Below are 22,389 nucleotides of genomic sequence, written 5' to 3' on the forward strand. Positions count from 1 at the left end.
TCACCCCCCTCTCCGTTCTCGGGCGAAGAAAGGCAAAACCCACCTACCTCACTGGCGGGTCGGAGAGCCATGGCAATAATGCCATTCGCCTGGCTACAGGGTGTCAGACTGCATCACTTTCACGTAACAGGACACAAGAAGCGTGAGCATGAAGCATATTTGTCCACAGTTATTGATATTTATTATCACACTCGCCATATCATCTCTTCCATCTCTCCCTCCCCCTCACCCACACAACAGAACCGCCCAGTGTTTATGCATACCTCCCTCCCCCAACCAGAGCAATATAATGTTGAAAACAACACCATTGACAAAACCCCCCTTTCATGCTTTGCTTTGTTGAAACCACCACCTCCCTCCCCCAATGTAGACCTGCCTGCCAATGCCCTATGCCACGATATACAAAAACATCCCCCTTGTCAAAAACACCCCTCCCCCCTTTTTATAAACTCCCTCAAACACCACCAACCCTTCCCCCCAAAAAAAACAAGACAAGAAAAAGGCCCATTCCAGACCCCACACCGCAGTTTTATATACCATTCACTCCAATCACGCTCAAACAAACAACAACCCAGAACATGTAAAAAGAAAATAAAAATAAAAACTCAATAAACGCTCTTTCTCGCTCTAACAAACCCTCAGAAGCCCTTCTTTTCCCCGCTACCCATCTCTCCCGAATGTGTTCCCCCTCAAAATATACACTATATATTACACTCCCCTGTCTAACCACTCCTTCTTCCTCCCCCCATAACACCCCCTCCTCCTCGGCCACTAACCCTCCTTAAGAAAGCAAATTCCTCAACGAAGGACTAGCACTAGCCCCACTCGCCCTCGGCTCCCTGTTCGGAGGCGGTAGGCTCGGCTCTCTCAACGGCGGCGGGCTTTGATGCACATGTCCCCCCCAGTGCGGCCCCCCCTGCCTCAGATAATTCGGCTGCGGCTGCGGCTCCATCATATGATGCTGCGGTGGCGGACGCATATGCTCGACATGATGACCATACCCATTCATCACCGGCGGCGGCTGGTGAGGTCCACTCGTCCTCCTAGGCGGTGATGACCCCCCTCCGTTCAGCCCGACCCCGTTCCTATAAGGCGAGTGCATTATCCCGTTGTGGGGTGGTGGTCCAGGCGGTGGGCCAATTGTCTGGATCGGTGGTGGACGGAGGTGGTTTGGTGGTGGTGCCAGGGGTGGCATACTCAGTGGGGGAGGGGTCGGGCCGCGGTGGTGGTTCTCGCGGTGGTGGTTCTCGCGGTGGTGGTTCTCGCGGTGGTGGTTCTCGCGGGGGTGGTTGAGTAGAGGTGACATGTTATTTGGGTGGGCAGAGGCTCGGGGCCAGTCGCTGTAGCCTCTGTTTGCTGGGGCGTACTCGGGCGGTGGAGGTTGGACGGGCAGTCCTCTGGGGACGATGGTGGGCGGAAGAGGAGGTGGTTGCACCGCCTGTGACTGGACGGCTACCGGTGGAGGGATCAGTTGGGGAGCAGTCGGACCTGGTAAAGGAGCTTGTAGCTGCGGTGGTGGCTGAACCACGGGCGGAGGACCCGACGCAGAATGCATCGGGGGAGGTGACCAGGTCCTGTAGGAGCTGATACTGGGATGACGAGGCTCGGTAGGGCCACCGATAGGAACAACAGCCGGTGGTGCTTGCGAAGCCTGCCGGACCGGCTCGGGTGGCGGCGTAGGTTCTCTTTTGAGCTGCGGATGAGTATTCGGCTGGCGACCCAACTTCTTGCACTTGTGACACTGGAAACTGCGTTGTTCCACGAACTTTTGCGCCTCGGAGCCCAGGTTCCCGAAGTACCCGTTGGTGAGCCCGCGTTCCTGTTCCTGATTGATCGGGTGCCACTTGGGACTGACATCGGTGGCGCAGGTAAGACAGATCTTGCCGTTCTGTTGCATCGACGGTGCGTCCTCCATTGGCGCATCCCCGTTGAGAATGTGCGAGATGGAGTTGTTGATCAGAGATGCCCGGCGGTTGACGTGATGCGAAGGCGTGGATGGCGATGTCGAAACCTTGGACGTGACAGCGATCTGGTTGGCTTTCTTGGCGCATCCCTTCAGCGCTGTATCGGCCTGTTTGTAGTTCTGGACATACAGCTGCAGAGCAGTCGTCCCGTTTTCCGCCACAATGTCGTGCATTCGGTAGATAACCGTCTTGGTAGGCAAGTGCTCCTTGCAATAGACAACCGCCGACATAGTTCCAGTGTCCCCATTGAGGCTGACAATATTGTGCTGATCGCGCCTCGAGCCCTTGACAGGCGTGATGTCAAAACCCAGAGCATAACCTGCCTGGTGAGCACACTCGATGTGGACCGAAGCGCGGCACTGGTGGCAAGACACACAAGCTCCTCCGTCTCTCTTGCAAGCCTTGCAAATCTCGGCAAACTTCGCCCTCGGGATCGTGGGAATTCCTTCAGCAGGACACAGCGCCTTTGCGCTACCGAACTTGACCTCCGGTGTCCAGACCGCGCATGTGACGTGCACCCAATTGTTATCGGTCGTGCACTTCAGGGGCTCGCGAGGGTTGACAGGCCGATTCATCTCCTCCTGCTTCTTGCGGTAAAAGTCGGCCGCTTTTTGCGCATTTTCGCGCTCCATCCTGTCTCTTTCTCTTTCCTTCTCCGTTTTCTTCTTGTGAGAGATTTTGGGCGGCTCGACAAAGTCATGGTGGGTATACTCATGTGGGCAAAGCACGCACTTGTAGTCCTAGATACACAAGTTAGCATCAATTGCACCTTTGCAATCAAACCTGAGCAAAACTTACAATAGCGACCTGCGGGTTCTTGTCATTGGCACACATGTCGCATGTCCACTTTCCAGGAGGTCTGTTGTCCAGCACACCGTAGCAACTCCGGTGAACCGTCAAGCGGCACTCTCTGCAGCACAGATGCTGATTACCCATGGGCTCCATCTCAAGGCAAATAGCACAAGGCAGCGTCCGCGGCTTAGGCATTTCCGGGACGGGAGGTGGCGGTGGAGGTGGTTTCTCAACCGCCTTCTCCTTCTTCTTGGAGATCGGAGCATTGACCACACTACCCGACTCAGAAGCTGTCTGATCAGCATCCTTGTCGGGAATACTCTTGAGCTTCTTGCGAGGCGGTTCCTTATCCGTCGGTTGCGCGCTGAAAGAGCGTGCCGGGCTCGCAGTAGCAGCCGGATCGGGGGTGCGATATCGAATATTGTTGGCCATCTCCTCAGCCGCCAACAACTCCTTGTAAAGATCCTCGTCCACCTTCTTCCGCCATCCGCGACCTCCCGTCTGGGCCACCTTCTTCGCAACCTCTTCAACATCCTCCCACTGGATAGCATAACGTCTCCACAGTTCGGCGCATCGTCGACAGAGCGCCTGGATGCATTGATCCTTCTTGTCCTTGTTAGCGCCACGGCCACCATTCTCGGTGACCGCGGATACAGCAGCAGCCGGCGCTCTCCGCCACTGGCGAGAGTTTTTGGTGCCGCAAAACTTGCACAGGAAGCCTCTCTTCTTCTCCTTGGCCTTCTCCGTGTCGAACGCCGAGTCATCGTGAACATCAGCAACGTCGTCAGCCAGCTTGTTGGCAGCCGCCTCGGCCTTTTTGGCATCTTTCTTGCCCTTACGTCCGGAAAAATTGCCCCAAACTTGCTTGCCGCGGTCTGTCTTTTTCCAAGTGTAGTAGTATCTGACGACGGTAGCTGGTTTCAACGTCTTGACGTGCTTCATGACGAGATGCAACTCGGAGCCATATTTGGCCACGCCCTCTTCGAACTTCTTCTGCTCTGCTGGGGTTAAATCTGGCTCTTTGAAATCTTCTTTCGGCACCTTGGGAAGTGTCCTGAGGGCCTTTTCGGCATTGAAATCGAACTTGAAAAGAAGATCTCTCGCCACATCCTGGAGATTGGTGGATTGTTTCGGTACACCAAGCGAGACGGCCATAGATCTGGCGGTGTCCATGTAATCATCGATGGCAGCATCAGGCAATTCCTTTCCAACCTTGGCCGGCTCCTTCCAGAGGGTGGTGACTGTCTCGTCGCCGCCGCGCTCGATATACCCTGGCGGAGTGTCTTGAACCCATTTTGGGCGCTTCTCCTTCTCGATCCGCTCAGCTTCCAAGAGAGCCTGCTGTTCCTTGGTGAGCTTGTTGCTGCCCTTGCCACTTTTCTTGAACTCTAGAGGCTTGACATATTCCACCGGTCTCCCGGGCCAAGGACCCACGACAGCTTGATGTTTCAAACCCAGTCTGGTGCTGGCGCGGGGAAAGATGCGGTCGTCTAGATCGAGAGCGTCCTCCACCTTGCAATGCATGCCAAAGTAGCGATATGGCCAGAGACTAGCATGGTATATCTGCTCTGCGGTAGGCGGCTGCCGGGTTTCATCCGAAGCAGGGCTTGTCCGGCTGGTGCGGCCAGTCTGCACACCATCGACACCACCCATCTCCTCGTCCTCATCGTCGAGGAGCTCATCGTCTTCGCCATCACGACCACCGTCGGCGAGACCAGGAGTGTTGCGACCTTCAAGCCTGCGCTCGTGTGCTCTACTGCAGGCGGCGCAGGACCAGGCAAAGCCACGACTGGGTTTCTTGAGCAAGGGTGGTTTGACACAGTTCATGTGGTACGTGTGTTGGCACACGGCACAGTCGACCGAATCGTTGCTGGTTGATGTGTCAGCATTTCAAGATACTTTGGTACAAGTTGTAGCTCCCCACTTTAATCGCTTTTTTGGTGCATGCATGGGGGTGCGGTCCTATTGGGTCACGCCAGGGAACCCCATTGGTCCCGCGCCCCGGTGCGAACGAACCACGACCACCTCACACTCTCACACACACACACACCCACCCCCCCCGCGCCAAAATGGAAATGGGAAAGGCTCGGGGAAAAAGGAAACAAACTTACTTTGCGCAGTACGTAACGCACCGCTTGCACGTCTTGACGGCACTCGTCAACTCCTTGCCGCGGCCCTGCTCCGTCAGGACGTACTTCCAGTGCTCGTCCAGCACCTTCTTGACATGCTCGGGCACGTTGATGACCTGCTTCGTCGGGATCACCTCGTAGTTCTTTTGGATGTAGCGATCATAAAGCTTCTCGTACCAGAAACAGTCGGGCGCCCGCTTGTAAGCAGCCAGGTCCTTGATCTCCGCCTTGTGGCGGATCTGGCACTTGCCGCGGAGTGAGGTCAACGGGCTGATGTCCGAGTGCATCGTGGCAAAGACCAGGCGCGTGTCTTGCACCTTGCGGCCAATGTCCTTTGGTCGGTAGTACCAATTGACGCGGATTGCGTCTATTGGCAGGCTGGTGTCATTCTTGACGTGCAAGAACTCCATGATGCGGCCAATGTAATAGGGCTCCCCCGGAGGCTCACAGACCAGGTAGACGTGATCTGCATGTCTGTGTCAGAAGTGAAATATCGTCCAAATTTCCCGGTATCCGACTCACCTTCTTTTTGCAGCACAGTCCCGTCGTCGGCTATCATCTTGCCGTCCTTTGTCGGCCGCGACTTGCAGTTTTCAAAAGTGAGCATGTTCGTCTCACCGTAGCCAGGCGCACCAGGAGTCGCACTTCCGCCATCCATCGAGCGTGATGCCGTCCCCGCGAGTCGCTGATGAACAGCCGCCGCTAGCAATGAGGTCGAAGCTCCATTGGTCCCGGACGGGGTCTGGCTTCCGCTGGGAGTCGAGGCATCAGCAGCCGGAGCCGCCGCAGTAGTAGCTTTTCGCTTCTTGCCTTTGTGATTGTTTGAGGTCGAATTGCCATTAGTTTTGTTTGCCGTGTTTGTCGACGTCGTAGATGATGGAGCCGGGTGAGAATCCTTGGTGCCATTTGTGGTGGCCGTGGTTTGCCTGCTCTCATCGGGCAGAGGCTTTCGTGAAGATGCATTACCGGAGCGCGGGGCTGTTTGGCCTGCATTGGCTGCTGGTGGTGCTTGTGATGATGACGACGATGTCGCACCGGCTTCTTGTGGTATTGGTGGTTCTAGATGTTGCTGCTTTGATGAAGGGGCTTTCTTGGAGTCGGTGTCCTTTTTGTTGGTGTGCTCAAACAGTTCCATGTCGATGTCCCTGTCCTCGGCATAATTTGGGCGCGCAGCACCAGTGCGATTTCGAGATCGCGTGCCGTAGGGAGAGGCCTTCTCACCGGCATCTTTGGCGGCGGCCGAAGCCGAAGACTTCTCCATGGGCTGTGGTGATTCCGATTTTGTGGTGCTCGCCGTGGAGGACGACGAGCGAGATGAATTGGGGAGGTTGCTCATGGTAGGCGGTGGAGGGTGATCCGTGGATGTGGATGAGACCGGGCCGCCCAAGTTAGTATTAGAGTTGGCGACTGTTGCTCCCGCGCCGTCCTTGGCGGACGAGGACGAGGAGGGAGTGGCCGAACTGGTAGAAATTGCAGATTGCGCCTGGTCCTCAGACTGCTGCTGCTGCTTCACACCACTTTTCTGTGCCATGGTGGGGAACAGGTCACCGAAAAGCAAAAAAACAAAAAAAAAAAAAAAAAAAAAAAGAAAAAGATCAAGAGGCGTCAGATACCAGATACCAGATACCAGAGAAAACTCGCTCCGCCTAAGTTTCTTGTCGAGCAGTGAAGACGCGGCTGAGGCGGTTGTGGCGGTGATATCGTGGTTGAAAAGGTTTGTTGGAAATGAAGGGCGCCCTGGTCAGTGTTGATGTTGATGTCAAAAGGCAGTAGTGGTCGGCGTGAAGAAAGAAGGTGGGTTTGGGTTTGGGTTTTGGGTGGGGGGGTAGGGGCGTGAAGAAGGGCGCCGACGCCAGATGTCATGGGAGGAAAAAGAAAAGCCAAGAGAGGAGTGACGGCGGGCCGGGTAACGGTCCATAAGATGAGACGGGCAATGAGTGAATCTCAACAAGCCTGGCTGCGAGCCCCCTGCGTGGAGACACGGAGGAACCGTCGGGGTGGAAAGATGTCTGCCAGACCGTGGGGGGATTGAAATTCGCGATACCTCGCCGGACGAGCCATATAACAGAGAGAAAAAAGGTCGTCGGCACCGGATCGGGGAGACCAGGGAGCAAGCGTGAGGTCAAGGCCAAATCCAAGTAAATCGACAAATGTATGTATGGGGGCTCAGGTCAGGCGCGGCCGTGGGTGAATGGAGGGTGAGTGAGTGGAGTGGCCTGGGGACGATGAGATGGAGTCAAGGGGGGCCGTGTACTATGCGCGTTGGCCGTGGGCTGTCGTCGGGAAGCTCCTGTGCAGACGTGTGTCTATGGGCAAACGGCTGATGAAGCTAGATGGAGCGCATCTGGATCGGGGGAAATCTTGCCAAAGGAAAGGGAAAAAGGAAGGGAGAGGGAGATATGTGGGCAAAGGTAATAATGGAGACCCAGACCCAGTCAAGAAGCGTCAAATGGGCGTGCGGTGCCGTGGGTGCGTGCAAGGAAGGCAAGGCAAGGCAAGGCACAAGGTACAGGCCGTCTACAATTTGGTACATTTCTGGCCCCGGCTCTTCGCCATTTCTTTTTCGGTATATACTACCACCTGTGCTATGAGAATAGAGAAATGCCGTGCTTTGGGATAGATTCCGGCGTCACGGATGAGTTGCGTAGACTACCTACTAATTATCTCTGGCTCGTCGTCCTTCATCGACTCGAGACTGGGTCGTCCAAATGGAGGGCACTGAAGAAGAGGCGACAAGACCCAAGAGTGACAGATGGACGTGGACGGGCAGCGAAAGCAGAGTGAAGAAGCGGCACCTAGCAAAAAAGAAGGTAGCACACACGGACCAAGCCCACACAATTGGCAGGCTAACACGCCTCCGGGTGTCGAAGAGGTGTGGGCCGTCGTCGTCTGGCACTGTGAGGTTTGTGGGGCCCACGAGGTAGATATCGCGTACTGCGCGGCCTGCAGGGATTTGCATTCCCGCATCGTCCACATTTCAACGTCGGCAAAACCACCCATGGCCAGCCACGGCCTGGTACCTGGCGGATACTTTGTGCCCCAGAACCCCCGAAAACCTCATCAACCTCACCCCAATCGCAATCCCTACGTACAACCACAACCGTCCACTTTTGGTTTCCTGTTGACATATATATTTCTCCCCTACGGACCGCGCGGGAATGTTGACAAAACCAACCTCATCATTCGACAGTAGGGTGTGGAGCAAGGACAGCATAGACAGCATAGACAAGTGGAGAGCGATGGGAAGGGTTTGGAACCCGAAAGGGATGCTTGGAACAACGGCACTTGTAGTCAGAAAGAATGTTATATGATGGGATGGATGGATGGATGGATGGATGGACGGAAGTGATACCCATCTGTATTTCTTCGGTAGCTTTCACGTAGTGTTGCTGACTGGCTTGCTTTCGGTCGCCGTTAGCACAAGAAATGGTAAAAGCTAAGGTAGAAAATCGAGGGCAAATGCTTCCAGTCGCGCGCCCAGCTGGAACGCTGCCGCTGCTGCTGATGCAGACGGTCGCGCGGGCAGGCAGGGCAGGCAAAATCCCCCGAATGGTGGGATATCAAAACTGAAAGGGTGGGATCGAGGGATCGAGAAAGAACCGCACCGTGTGTCTAGCGAACATGAAGCTTTTGCGCGGGTATTTACCACAAGAGCCCCAAAAGCGGCCACACTTGCGGTCATTCAGCCAACCCTCTCACCCCTCGTTCTAGACTCCTCTATCAATCAATGTCCATGACTGTTAGTACTGCCAGACCTGATGGTTGATGATGGAGGTGGCCATGGAATATTGGCTTATGCAGGTGTCACTTTCATACTAGCCCCAATGTGTGTCCGCCCAACATCCCGCCTTCTGTCATCAAGCAACCACCATCAACCCCAGATGCCCCTCTTTTTGATCCGTAGTTCGGTCTGTTATTGAATGGGTGGCCAGATCTCTTTGTCTCCGCGTTCAGGTCAAGCTTCTCGTAACCAGGACGGACCCAACTCTTGGACATGTTGGAAGTGCCACATGTGTGTCGGCGGCGTATCTCATAAGGCTGCGACCGATCGCATGCTTTGGTTGAGCTGTCCCTGTGCGCCCCTGATGCCTTGAAATATCAGCTGGAGACGGTGGTCCTGAGCAAATCCGAATCCTTTCCGTATCATGGTCACGGCCGTTCCATCTGTTGAAGCACGCGCACCGCCTCTTCTCATGGTCGAACCCCTGTCCACGCCAGCCAACGGTTACATTCTGCAACGACCTCACCTTGCTAGCGATAGCTTGTCTCTGTCCTCACCTGTGGCCATCTGAAGATAATATCGGCGGAATAAAACCTGCGGTGTCTTTGTTTGTACTGTGAAATGAATCGATGGATGCACGTACGTTTTGGGCATCTTGCTTGATGATCGGCGAATGATGTCGACATCCCCGACATCTTGGCGTTCATCAACCCACCTCCGCTCCGCCCGGTCCGCAAACAAAAAACGCTTCTCCAGACCTCCTCTCATCACCGTCATACAAAACCTCGCGACCGCCCTCGAGGTCTCGCTGGTGGGGTTGGAGGGCTGAAAAGCAACTGAAAAGAGTCGAGAACACAGCAGTATTTTCGGCCCAACAGCTTGAGACGATTTTGTGCAGAGACAGATCGCGAATCGCCAAACCATCTGATGTCGACACCAATACCGATTTCCCGAATGGGCGAGATTTGAGCCCAGCCCAGGATCGTTCGTTGGAAAATCCCGTTGCCCCACAATTCAAACTTCCTGCCATGTGCATGCCGAATTGCAATCGTCTTGTCTCGTGGAGCTCAGCCCAAACAACTTCATCATCAACAACATGGGATCATAGAAACATCGGCTGTCCGAGGTTTCCTGCTGTTTCAGAGATCAAGCTTGGGAAGGGGGAGTGGCTCTCATCTTGGCGGTTGCAGCTGTCCAAAATCCGTTCAAACCGTTCGGGGAGTGGGGGCAGTCCTATATCACAGCATAATAAGATCAGAGTCACCCACCAGAAGGCTGCCATGTGCCTTTGACCGCTCCCTTATCAAAACCCTCTCTGTCTTGTTAGCATATCCTTTGGCCTGGCTGATGAGCCTTACTGTTGGCACTGCCGCCGCCGTCCGGTCCCAGATGGTGTTCCCTGCAGACGCCCCCAGGTCTGAGGTATCACGACAGGTTTCCCGGGCTTCGTCACGGGCGCACGAGGATAGAGTAGCGCACAAGCCTAGGTTACGTGTGTCATCCAGCTTGCGAGGTCTTACTCTCCCCCAGGTCCTAATATGACAGCGCAGGCCCCCTGGCTGACATCAGGAGGCTGTGGCGTCCGGTCTGGTGTCGGCGGGAATATCGTGTCAGCAGCCCCAAAGGTAGAGAGAGATGGTAGATGAAGAATTGTTTCTACAGTGGTCAGCACAGACGTAAAGCGCGTCCTCGTACCCAGCTGGTAATGGTGGTCTTGTCGAACGTCAACGGAGAGAGATGAGATGAGTGGTCGGGATTTGAGGAATGAGGCTTTCCTCGGCCAGCCCCCAGTGCGACCCCGAACCATCGCGCACTGTCCTACTAGTGGCGAACGGGCGACGGGGAGCAATCTTGGCTTCCTTTCTTGCCGGGGGCTACCGTCCTAATTAACAACCGAGAGCGGTTGCAAAGGAAAGGATCAAAATGTCCCGCTGTTGCATGATGACAGAACACCTTCCAAGGCATTGTTAGGTCTCGATCTGTTGCTCTTATTTCTGCGAAGCAAAATGTTTGATGTATCCGACTGTTTGTGTTGTCGAAGTAGACACCATATCTCTCCTGCCGACCGTCGATCTCTTCTCAACACGACACCAAATCACCTGCCCCCGCCCCAGAATGTTATTCTGCCGCCCTTGCCATGGCTGCAAAGGGGACAGACAGATAGGGAGCGGGGCCACATCTGTGGAGAAGCCCAAATGATGTCTGGCCTTCGACCTCTTCTTGTGTTGATGCGGTGACCTGCGTGGTCGGACAGCCGATCATCGCGGAAGTCAAATACCAGGAAGCCAGCAACTCGAGATCTTGGGACTATAATTTTTCAACATCGGGACAGCAAGGGCGCACTGGCTACCTGTATTCACCTAGTGAGTAACCTTGTCGATTCGGTATGGAAAAAGCCAGGAGTCAACAAAGGGGATTCCGTTGTTTGGTGGGTACGAAGGACGGAGTTAGCAGTCCATTTTGTATCCCCTTCCACCCTATCCGCTTCGGCCAGCCATCGGCCTCATTAGGGTTTATCCCTTGATCTGGATATCACTAGACGAACGAAGCAGCGGTCAGTGCAGACATAAGCTTCAACCGCCAGAATGCAGTGCTCAGTGTTTGGGCTTGGGGCATCAATGTGTCGCCTGCTCGTAGGAGTGCTACCTTGGCGCGTGTCCTGGGTCGTCATTGGCGCTTTCGAAGCCGCCGCCTCGCTGTTGTGTGCCCTAACTCCATGTTCGAGGCCACGGGCGCGAGATAGTAGCACATTTTCGAGCTTATTGTTCTCTGTTTCCTTCGGAAGTGTTTCAGGTGGCCAGATCGTAGCTTTTGATGTTGACAGCTTGATCGGTCGGTCACGTTATGAGGTGAAGATTGCCGTGTCACCTGCGGCGCTGAGGAAACCAAGCCGGATGTGGGGATGGAAAGGAGTCGGGCATGGTCAGGAGCTTGATGACGATGGGGTCCCAGGGTGATGTGCCAGGCTGGTGAGAGTAAAGGATCAGACGATTCAAGCTCCCTGCTGTTTCCTGTTGAGCGACTTGGTGCCGTTGTGTTGTGTCGTCTCCGGCGGCTGCGAATTCTGTGACAGCTGTTCCTATCTCCCGTCCTCGAAAGGTGGGAGCTGGAGGTCGGTGGGAGGTCAGCCGGAGGTTTCTGGTACGGGACAAGTGGGGCTTCGACGCCAATTTTCTTTAGGGAGGAGGGGCGTTCCCAAGTTCAAGGGACTTGATCCCGAATTCTTGGCAAGAGCAGGGGTTAGAGATGGAACCACCCGCCTCCTCAAAAAGGTGGGGCTCATTCCCCTGCTGGATCTTTTTCCGCCCAAACGGCTGGGAAAGAACCGACGTCGAGCATGACTTCTTCAACAAGGCCAGGCAACAGTGGCCCTGGTGAAATCATCATGACCTTGGAAAAAGGCTTTTGCATCTATCAAATCATGAGTAGTAATTCTTGCTGTGTTGTTTGAACCACAATTTTGCTGCACTTTCTTGTTATTTGTGCTGTTTGACAGGGGATGACTTGCTTGCATCAACATCTGGAGTCCCTCTTTCCCCCAGATCGTATTCTTTTTCTAGCATTTTTGGGTCTTGGGTAAGTAGAAATCTTCCATTCTCATCATGATGAACGTGAAAGCTGATAGCTACGTACAGAGTTGATGTACCAGCACCCTCTCATGAGATTGGATGAATCTTGGAACTTACCCTTCAAGAAACAATAACAACTCAACGTCTAAAGTGTCATTTCGCCGGCACTTGTCTCAACATGGGCATCTTGGGACATGGTCTTTGGAGATGTTAGCTCGGAGATATCGCAGACCCAAAAGCCCCAGTTCAAGGTCGCTAGCCTCATTGTTGCAACAATTCAAATGTCAAGATATAGCGGGATCTGAAATGCCTTGACTACTGAATTCGTTCTAGGCTGGTCCTGAAGGGTCCTAGGGGCTTGACAACGACAACAGCAAAAACCCCGCAGTCGCTGTCTGTGCCGCACAGAAAAGGAATCGAACGAGAGACATTTCACATGTGCCGTGGTAATACAAGGCCTCATCTTCGACTCGAATGACTGGCAAATATGGAGTATGGCGTCCCTATGTCTCACTTGCTGACCATAGAAATCGCGGCTGCTCGAGATCTGGCAATTAGTGACACCAAGGAGAGAATACCGTCTCGAGGGACCAAAGGACTGTTGTTTTCTCACCTCGTGGAAAGGATACTTCTGCACGTCTCTTTGCGCCGTGCAGCGACCACCAGCAGCAAGGCGTATGCAGCTGGTTGTCGGCCTCTCGGCTGCCCATTCTTCCCCTTGCACGACATGCAGCCAGCCAAACATGTTCTGTGGTTTTTGCCCCGCATCCGCCACAGCAGTCAGTGGTTGAGTGGGCACGTTGATGCGTGTCACCGTCCGGTCTGTCGCCTACAACACCACCTCAGGTCAACTGACCAGTCACCTTTTTGTCTGTCGACCGAGCGGTCACGGCCGGCTTGTACGTGGATATGTGTGTGTTTGACAGAGGCAGAAAGCAGCAAGCTACCCGTCTTCCGGTTCCCGCTTCCCGTCAGTCTGCCCTCTCTTATCCTTCCATAGCCCCGTATCGGGTGTGAAGACCTTTTGGCATGGCCAATTTTGCCGCTTCCCCTATGACTTGTACATACAGGCAACCGGTGTGGCTGCCTGAGTGCTGAGTGTGTGCCACACTAGCAGGTAGCTGATGCCTTTTCGGTTGCTTCCCCATTCTCTTCGGCTCTTATCAGGGCGGCCCCCGTCCTCTTTGTCTCTGCGTACATCGGACCTCCTTCTTGACCTTACCTTTTCGTTGTCTAGTCAGTTGTTTTCTGTCGACCGGTGATTTTGCTGCCCGCTACTCCAACATCTCCGACTATACCGTGTGTGTGCAAAGGTGCTGTGCTTTATATCGTCGCATCACGTCAGATCGGACCCCATCACATAGCAATAGGCACCATGGCTGGGGCGGCTAGCGCCTCCAACATAGACGCAGCCGCAGAGCACAGCGGAAGTGGGAACGGCAGTGGTAGCAGAAGCCCCAACGCTGTCGCAAGGCCCAGTGTGATTAGCAATGGCGAGGGTAGTTCCTCTTCGCCTCTCACCGGAGCAGAATTAACATCGGGCTCCGGCCCGGGGTCTCGGTCGGCATCGGCATCGGTGCCGGGATCTGGATCAGGATCTGGATCTGGATCAGTTCGGACCCTAGAGGACGTCATGAAAGAGCCATCCACCAGTGTTCCTGATGTTGTTGTCCTAAACGCCGTGCCCGAATCTCGTCTGCGTCGGGACACACTGGACCCGAAAGAAGACCTCTGGATGTCCACGGCAGATGGGTAAGAATTTCATACATGATACGCCCCCACACTCGTGGTGCTTTCTTCTGTTCTGAGTGATGTCAGATAGTAGTCTAACATAAATGCGCATAGTCGATATAGCTCACCTATCATCCCCTTGAAAGTTGGCTCATCGCCGCACATAGAGACCTTCTACGTTAGTATCAGCACCCAATACTTCCCACTCAAGTCCTTCTTGATGCTGATGAAACCTCACAGGTGCACAAGCACATCCTGATCAAGTATGAGTACTTTGAAAAGGCACTGTGCGGACCTTTCAAGGAGTCTGAGACCCAGTCTATCGAGCTCCCGGAGGAAGACCCAGCCATCTTCCACTTCCTGGTGTCATACTTCTACGAAGGGCGATATGACCCCATCAAGCCGCTAGCCGCCGTGTTGAGTATGTCATCAATGTCATATCCTATCCCTTCTCTCAACTGAAAAATTACCGCCATCCTGACACGATGCCAGTTGCCGACCAACCCAAAGGCAAAGACCCCGAACATGAAATCTCCCACCCGGCCACCACTTCCGCCAACCTCAACACCGGCGCCGACTCAGACTCGGACCGCTCCCTCTCCTCCCTCGAATCAGACGTCAGCACCATCTCCCGCCGCCGCCGCGACCGCCGCATCCGCCGAGCCGAACGCCAGTACGAACGCCTCCGTCAAAAACACCCCGGCCACCACCGCACAAACTGCCCCTGCCCCTCCTGCAGCAACGTCCAAACCGGCCCCGCATGCTGGTCCTGCCGAGCACCCCGTATGCCACCCCCCCCTCACCCTCCCCCAGGCGCCATCCACCCCAACGTCCTTCTCATGAACATGAACGGCGTCCCCGGCCCAGGCCGACCACCACCACCACCACCACCACCACCACCACCACCAGGCCACCCAGCCCACCACCGCCGCCGCAACGCCAACCGTCGTGGTCCCCATCCCCCTCCTCCCCCTCCACCACCACCCCCCCTCCCCCCCTCAGCAAACACCAACCCCAACCCTCGCCTCCCCACCCCAGCCGACCTCCAAACCTGGCTGTTGACTTACAACCTCTCCCTCTCGGTGTACATCTCCGCGTCGAAATTCCTCCTCGAACCGCTAAAACGCTGCGTGGCCCGTCACATCATCGATCTCCTTGAATCCGCCGGCCCAGACTGCGCTTCGCTCGAGCTATTGTACTCGTGTTCGACCCTCTACACCAACCTCCCCTCTTACGACCCCCTCCTCAAGATGATTTTCGCCAGGGTGGCCTTTCTCCAGTGCTGGAAACTTCCTACTGAAGGTGGGGACGGGGACAGGTACCTGGTTGAAAATCCCGAGATTGCCGCTTTGCTGCTGAAGGAGATGGCGAGCAGGACGGAGGATGGAGGGTTGGGGGGGACAAGTTGGATGGTCACGGGGGCGGATGGGGGAAGGATGTTGCCTTCGATGGAGAGGGTTGGGGATGGGTGGGCGGATGGGGTTAGGAATGGTGGGGGGATCAACGGAGGGGGAACGGGGTGGATGGTGCAGAATGGGGGAGGAGGAGGGGGGCACCATGGTGGGGGGGGTCATCACAATCATCCGCTGCCGCCGCCTGGGCCGCCGGGGAATCATCAGGGTTATGGGGGGTGGAATGGAGGAGGGGGACAGGTGCAGGGGCAGGTTATGTATGGGCACCATAATTGGCCTGGGAGGAGGTAGGGGAAGGGGAGGTTATGGTTTGTCAATGTTCCGGTGATGGGGAATGGGTGATAATGATGGGGATGGGGGTTATTGGATTGGAGTTTTGTCATGTTTTGGAAATACCATATAGATTGGATGCTTATTATGGTGTGTCGGTAATGGGAATTGAAAGAACGCTCTAACCATGTTGAGATATTGTATAGAGTCAAGCAAAGTGAATAGACTGAGCTGTGTGAACTTCCTTTCACTAATTTCATCCGGTATTTACTCGTAACAAAATACTACAACGACTAGATTCCGAATAGCCAAAAGAAAGCATCGACGTGTAAGTTAGGCAGGTCAAAAAGGTGTAAAAGTCCAAAAAGATCGCCGGCATCCACACTTTATTTGGTTGTGTTGGTTTTACGAGGATTTGAACAAGGAAGCTCTCCGGGGTCGAGACAACTGGGGGGGGAGGGCTTCGCCCTCAGCCAGCAAGTCTTCCCACTTGACCATTTGGCCAGAGTGAGCTGCTGTTCCTTGTTGAAGAAGATGTGTTGGACGAGATATACATACGGTTGTTGGGGAAGGAGCAAGGTGCGGGGACAAACAAGGAAGGAAGGAGCGAGGGCTGTGGTGCGAGAAGGGGGTGGTGGAGGAAGGAGCGAGGGTTGATGCTGGGACAAGAGGGCAGGAGCGAGCTCGGAGAGTTATGTCATTCGTCGTTGTGGTCACTCGGAGACACAGCATACCGTTATTCGAGAAGTTCGTAGATGAGCCAGCTCAAGTATTTATTCATATCTCACGCCTCTTCTGCATCAGTCAGTTGCCCACTAATCCAGGGTATCATCCCGCAACTTAAACAGCATCCCTAGCACCTCGTCCCCTTTTGCCCGGATGGCATTGTGATGAAGCTGGTTCGTCTCGTGGACCTTGATCCCCTTGACCAACGCGGCCGTCTCCCTCGCTGCCCCGATGTCAACGTACATGTCGTCAATATAGCTCACGGCGTACACAGGTACTTCGTTACGGCGCAGCTGCTCTTCATCGTACAGATCTTCCTCCCACTGAGAATATCTCGCCAACGCTTCCGCCGCGGGCTTGAGCGGCCTCAAGGTGGGATACGTGTCAAAGAATTGAGGGAAAACCATCTCGCCCGAGAAGTAAACTCTGACCATTCCATCCACTGGCAGAGACAACTGGTTATGATCAGATTGCGTCCAAAAGAAGAAGTTTTCAAACTTGCGAGCTGCATTCAGGGCCGCCCAGTTGGACGCTACGCCCCTGGAGCAGTAGATGCTCTCGTGTAGAATGGCGTAGACAGGGTTGCTGTCAAAAGGGACCTCACGCTCAAGTGCCATCAGTGTCGGAGTGGTAAAGTAGTTGAACTGATCCAGGTCGGAAATGAGCTTGACTACTAGATTGTGTACAGTATCTAGACCTCCGTGGCCACCAAAGGCCATGCCGAGACCGAGGAGACGGTGAACTGTAAAAGTACCACCTCCGGGAAGCTGGATATCGGCTTCGTTCGTGGTCAGGTATGATGCGATTCGGGCGACGTTCGCCTCGTCTTCAGGATATTTGCTGTAGTAGGCTTCGTTTCGCTGGATGACCTTTCTATAGAGGGCGGAATACACTTCTAAAGGTTGGCGCTCGACAGGGGCCAGACCGCCGGTCATGAAAACCTCTCTAAGGCCTTGGGGGTATTTGGACAAGTATGACAGACAGACGAAGCCGCCGAATGACTGCCCAAAAATGGACCATGTTTGATACTCTGGCTTCCAGGACTCGGTCAGACAAAGCCGGATCGCTTCGAGGTCTCGCACGATGCTGTTGGCGCGGAAGAGCTTCAGGTACTCGACCTGCTGGTTGACGTCCCCCTGTTTGAGGACGAGGTCTGTGTGGATGGGGTTGCTCATTCCGGTCCCGCGGTAGTCGACATAAAGCACCGTGTATCCGGCGTCCAAGGCACGGTTGGAAACGGGATGGCTTCGGGGCTCAGGGCCACCAAAGCCTGGGCCACCTTCAAGGTAGACCAGATACGGCTTTATGGGCTCATCCGCCGGTTTGGAGAGTCCTGGAATAGTCTTCTCCGGCCGGCTTATGCTGCGGGCAAAGAGCCGAATGGTTCCGTCTCCCGGGCGAGCATAGTTTAACGGGACCTCGAAGAACAGCTCAGTCACATGAAAAGCGCCTGGTGATGGGTTAGCCAAAGATTCAATACTTGTAACAGATAGAAATAAGGGCCATTACCGGGATGAATATGTGACCGGCTGCCGACCAGACGCGCAGTCCAAACAGGATCCATCTTGCATGTTGTTGTTTAAGAAGTGGCCGTTGGAAGTAGTTAAAAAGTTGCAGATGCGGGGATAATAACCTTGAACTACCCATCGGCTTCCACCTAGGTTGTGACTGCCTCATGGCGAATGAGATGAGAGAACCAGCTCGTATTAACCTACAGAACCCTATGTGAGGCACGACAGGCTGCGACAACTGATCCAAAACGCATTCCATCGCTAATTCCCATCTACCTTGGGTACCTCTTCAAGAGCCACGATCTCCACAAACATCGATTTCCAGCTAGGTACAACCACAGGCGCCATCAGCATCGAGGTTGTGCTCCGCTGCAGATTGGAGCTGGGACCACACCTGATCTCCAGATCCCTGCACCACGCTAACGGTCGCCCCGCCCAGCCACGGAATCGGCCAAACATTCAGGGCATGGTCGCTAAAAGTGGACTCGGCGGGGTGGTTTAAAAAGCTGGCGCGACTGTTTTCCCTCTTCCAGACCAACCATTTTCCACCAAGCTCTTCTTTCTCTGTTATACCAAGCAAGAGCTTACAAATGCGGCACCTCCCCTCATGACCCATGGGATGTCTGCCGCAATCCTCATCCAGACTCTGACCGAGTCCTTCGCCGCCCTTGCAGACGAAGTTCAGTCGCTGATTGATCGCAAAACCATCTTGGAGCACAAGCTGCGCTATGCCCATGAGCAGGTACGTTCCTTTTTTTTTTTCTCGTCTCATCGCTACTTTGCGATGTCACCCCTCCCCAGCCTCATATGATGATTTCATTAGCTCTAGATCTGGAGCTGTTTTAAACGAGCAGCAGATGGAGACACTATTCACACTCTGATATTTTCGCTGGCATTTTCTTTTACTTTACGACCTCCGTCATCTTCTTGCGGTCGATCACAGTTTGCTAACATCAAGCTCGTGAAGCAGTTTCAATATCTCGCCGACAAGTATGCAGTACCAGACGTGTCCGAGACTCTAGCAAAACTCCAAATACCACCAGATTTACATCTACTCGCGACGGCAACGTCAGCTGTGCCTTTGCCAAAACGTGGACTTGACGGGAACAACCAGCACCAAATCGCGCTGCTCATCAGAGAGGGACGCAAAGCCGCAGAGCAGCTTGCTATCGCCATGACCGACGCAGTCCAGTTTGCCAGGTCAGGTCAAGACACTCCGCTGTCGCTAGGAATGGAAGGGTTGACGGCTACCTCAACGGTCCTGGAAAAGGACTTTACCATTCATGGGAGAAAGGGCTCCCTAGCGTGCCCCTTCTCGACCAAGCTGAATCAAAACGGCACGCCTCATGGTCACCACGCTGAGCAGGTCGACGGCTCCCAGGACCTTGCTGGCGGCACCGGTGCTGATCCCACGCCTCACAAGTCAACTGATCCCATATGCGCCGCCATGCTTGAAGATGCCGTGCCCAGTCCCACGGCCGCCGCTGCTGCCTCCAAATGTCCGATCCGTTTCCTAGACAAGCACTCGCCTGAAGAAATTGCGCACTACGTGGAGACCCACAAGCATGAGATTCCCCGAAGCCATGAGGTCTGCGTCAGGAGGTATCAGCGGAACGAAGAGCAGATAAGAAAGCTCGACGCCAAGTATGGTAACCTCGTGAGCATGGTCGAAGACTTGAGCCACTTGCACCGCCCCATGTTACCTCCTGCTGCCGGGAACGACAAGACCAGGGTGGGCAGCACCTCGTCGAATAAGAGAGTAGAGGACTGGGCCCAGACGATTGTTGCTGCCGATCCTGACATCCAGGATAACGAGATGCCACCGACGCCTCATGACGAGGAAGGGGATCGGGAGAATAGATTCGACCGCAACTTCCGCGAGGTCCGTGTGGGCGAGTCGCCGACTAGACCTTGGGGAATTCCTGTGCCTATCCAAGGCGGCCTGCGACCACAAGATATACCTCCTGTCCGCAGCTCATCGCCGGTCCCTCCGATGAGAACAGAGGCCCCGGCAGTTGCGCCAGAAGTCAAAGCGGAACCTAAGAAGTGTCCCTTTGACCATACCAAGATGGGATTCAAAACCCAAATGAAACCGCATCCTCCGACGGCAGACCCGAATCTCAACGTTGGCCATAATTTGAACACATCCTCCTTGCCGCTTAAGTACCACCAGGAGTTGCCTTCAAGTCCGCCCCAGCCACCGTTTGTCAGCCTCCCCAAGTCTGTCAAACCTGCCGCCCCAACATCGGGCGACAAAGGCGCCGATCAGCCGCCGCAGATTGTGTATAACTTCAACGGGCCGGTGTTCATTGGGTATCCGATGGAACAGGCCATGCAGCTTATGCAACAGTGGCAGCAACAGAAACAATAGAGCGGGCATCTCTTTTCCTTTTGCATGTATAGGTTTTGGCAAGCGAGGAGTTTGGGGCAAAGAATTAGGATAGTATCACAAGGTATTGAGAGCAGGTTAATTGGTTTATAGCATTAGCATTTGAGGTAGACATGACATGTAAGGAACATGCTCAGGAACAATGGGCCTGCCTGCTGTAAAAGACCGAAACAACTCTTTGCTTGAATACGTGTACAAGGCTCTCTCCAGACCTCGGAGAGATAGTCGAAATGCATATGTCACATCTTTCGAAGCCTTCATTGAGAGGTCGCAGTCTCTGTTTTTCTGTTTCCACAATGTGGCCATCTAGATTTCTCCTTTGTGTGATCCCCCTGGTAAACTGATGAAGTGATTTCCAGAAAACAACCCCAACAACGCCTTGCCAGTTTAAAAATATCAAATCTGCAACATCCAACACCTCCAACCAAAACGCCGCCAAATGCTTGCCAACCCAGATCCAACCACAGATAGGTAATCCCACACACACCCATATATTCACCTGCTTTGTAAATACCCTCTCCCCTTCAACTCCCAACCAAAGTTGCCCCCTTCCCTTTGATCACCGCCCCCTCGTTTGTTTGAACATACCCCTCCTCCTTCACTTAAACCCCCTCGGCAACTCAGGCGCATCCTCCCAAACATCATCCCTATACCCTTGCTCCTGTCCCATCCTCCCCGAACTATCATTATCCCACAAGCTAATATCATCATCATCCATCAGCACATCAACCGCCGCAGCATCCATCTCATCCGGATCGACCAACCTTTCCTCTTCTTCTCCAGCTTCTGGCAGCAACCCCCCCTCCAGATCCTCTCCCGCAAGCTCCTCGGCCCTCTGCATCGTCTTCTTATAAACCGCCCACGCAACCCCCATGCCCACCGCCGCCCCCACCGCCATAGAAGCATAATTCACAAACTTGTCAAACCCCGTCATTTTATCCCCCGACTCGGCCAACAAGGCAAGGCGACTGCCGATAAAAATGTGGACTAGCAATTTCGGTCTATAAAATTTACCGTCAGTCAGTACATACCATCATGATAGGGAAAAGAGAAGAAAAAAAAAAAACTCACGTCGTGAGCGCAGTAGCCCCAGCAAAAGTAACCGGACTAATACTCCCAACCGTAGCCAAAAACCCATTCGACAGCGAGTACGGCAACGGACAAAGCCTAATCATCGCCAGCACCACCACCCCGTCCTTTTTCAGCACCTGCCCCAACGCAACGAATCGTTTGTCTTTTCCTACCAGGTTGTGGACATAGCCTTTTAACACGCCGCGTGAGGTGACGAAAGCGGCAGTCGAACCGGCTACCGTTGCTGTTGCGGCGATGGGCCAGCCGTGGGGGAAGCCATAGACAAAACCGGTGATCGTGACGCAGGTGCTATAGCCTATTATGGGGGGGAAGCCGGTTAGGCATGTGAGGAGGAATATTACGATGAGGAAAAGCCAGGATTGTTTCCAGGATGCGGCTAGGGGGGCGAGGGAGGTGAAGATTGTGTGGGAGTAGACTAGGAAGAGGATTCCTAGGGAGAAAAGGATTGAGAGGGCTAAGAGGACGAGGAGTTGTTGGGCTCGGGGGAGGGAGAGGAAGAGGCGGAGGGTGGATTGGGAGAGGGTGATTGCTGTTGTTGTTGCTTTTTGGAGGAAGGACTGGGGGGTGTCGAGGAGGGGGTTGGAGGAGTAGGGGTTGGATCGGCGGCGGGTGGTGCTCAGTCGGCGGGAGGACGAGAAGGAGGTGGAGGGGGGTCGGGATTGGGATTGTTGCTGCCAGAGGTCGTTTTGGAGATTGGGGGAGGTTGGGTTGGAGGTGATTCTCGGGACGGAGGTTAGTGATGGAGAGGGGGAGGAGGAGGTTGAGAGGGAGAGGCGATGGTGGTGGTTGAAGGTGTTTTTGGTTGGGGAGGGGATTCGTCCCCCTCCTCCTGATGGGGGGCCGAAGGGGGGAAATTCTTCGCCTGGCATGGTCGTCGTTGTTATAAGCCTCGGTGTTGTCCGATCGGTTCGTTGGGTGAAGATGTCGTGGTGGTAGACGTCTCGTTCAAAGTGTATGTATGTAGTGTCGCAACAATTTCCACCAGTTCCCGTGCGTTGTTATCGCAAACCAAGCCCAAGAATATGTACCCTCCTCCACTTTCTAGGTTATCCCTCTTCGTTCGGTACGTTCGTTTGTTCGTTT

At 54.4% G+C, this 22,389-nt stretch overlaps 5 protein-coding genes across 5 annotated transcripts; 2 read left to right on the forward strand and 3 right to left on the reverse strand.

Moving 5' to 3' along the window:
- Positions 1-781: 781 nt before the first annotated feature.
- SNT2 (putative PHD type zinc finger protein with BAH domain-containing protein) lies at positions 782-6,416 on the reverse strand (the record flags this gene model as incomplete). The annotated part of the gene is made up of 5 exons (XM_062885461.1): positions 782-1,196; positions 1,305-2,704; positions 2,763-4,626; positions 4,868-5,351; positions 5,408-6,416. The coding sequence occupies 5 exons, from the start codon at positions 6,414-6,416 to the stop codon at positions 782-784; spliced, it is 5,172 nt and encodes a 1,723-aa protein (XP_062748427.1).
- Positions 6,417-11,843: 5,427 nt separating this feature from the next.
- On the forward strand, positions 11,844-15,609 carry QC762_110380 (uncharacterized protein; the record flags this gene model as incomplete). Its single annotated transcript, XM_062885462.1, is given in 6 exon segments — positions 11,844-12,182; positions 12,242-13,770; positions 13,789-13,927; positions 14,021-14,084; positions 14,147-14,327; positions 14,399-15,609. The coding sequence occupies 5 exon segments, from the start codon at positions 13,551-13,553 to the stop codon at positions 15,607-15,609; spliced, it is 1,815 nt and encodes a 604-aa protein (XP_062748428.1). The 5' UTR covers positions 11,844-12,182; positions 12,242-13,550.
- Positions 15,610-15,987: 378 nt separating this feature from the next.
- QC762_110390 (uncharacterized protein) lies at positions 15,988-18,198 on the reverse strand. The gene is made up of 2 exons (XM_062885463.1): positions 17,824-18,198; positions 15,988-17,764 (listed from the first exon to the last, which is right to left on the reverse strand). The coding sequence occupies exons 1-2, from the start codon at positions 17,876-17,878 to the stop codon at positions 16,404-16,406; spliced, it is 1,416 nt and encodes a 471-aa protein (XP_062748429.1). The 5' UTR covers positions 17,879-18,198; the 3' UTR covers positions 15,988-16,403.
- QC762_110400 (uncharacterized protein) lies at positions 18,064-20,527 on the forward strand. The gene is made up of 2 exons (XM_062885464.1): positions 18,064-18,567; positions 18,793-20,527. Exons 1-2 carry the CDS (start codon positions 18,433-18,435, stop codon positions 20,194-20,196), a joined length of 1,539 nt encoding a protein of 512 aa, XP_062748430.1. The 5' UTR covers positions 18,064-18,432; the 3' UTR covers positions 20,197-20,527.
- A 232-nt stretch (positions 20,528-20,759) lies between these two features.
- TVP38_1 (Tlg2-vesicle protein) lies at positions 20,760-22,175 on the reverse strand (the record flags this gene model as incomplete). Its single annotated transcript, XM_062885465.1, has 2 exons — positions 20,760-21,215; positions 21,286-22,175. 2 exons carry the CDS (start codon positions 22,173-22,175, stop codon positions 20,813-20,815), a joined length of 1,293 nt encoding a protein of 430 aa, XP_062748431.1. The 3' UTR covers positions 20,760-20,812.
- Positions 22,176-22,389: the final 214 nt, after the last annotated feature.

This window comes from Podospora pseudocomata, assembly GCF_035222375.1.
Source record: "Podospora pseudocomata strain CBS 415.72m chromosome 1 map unlocalized CBS415.72m_1, whole genome shotgun sequence".
NCBI lineage: Eukaryota > Fungi > Ascomycota > Sordariomycetes > Sordariales > Podosporaceae > Podospora > Podospora pseudocomata.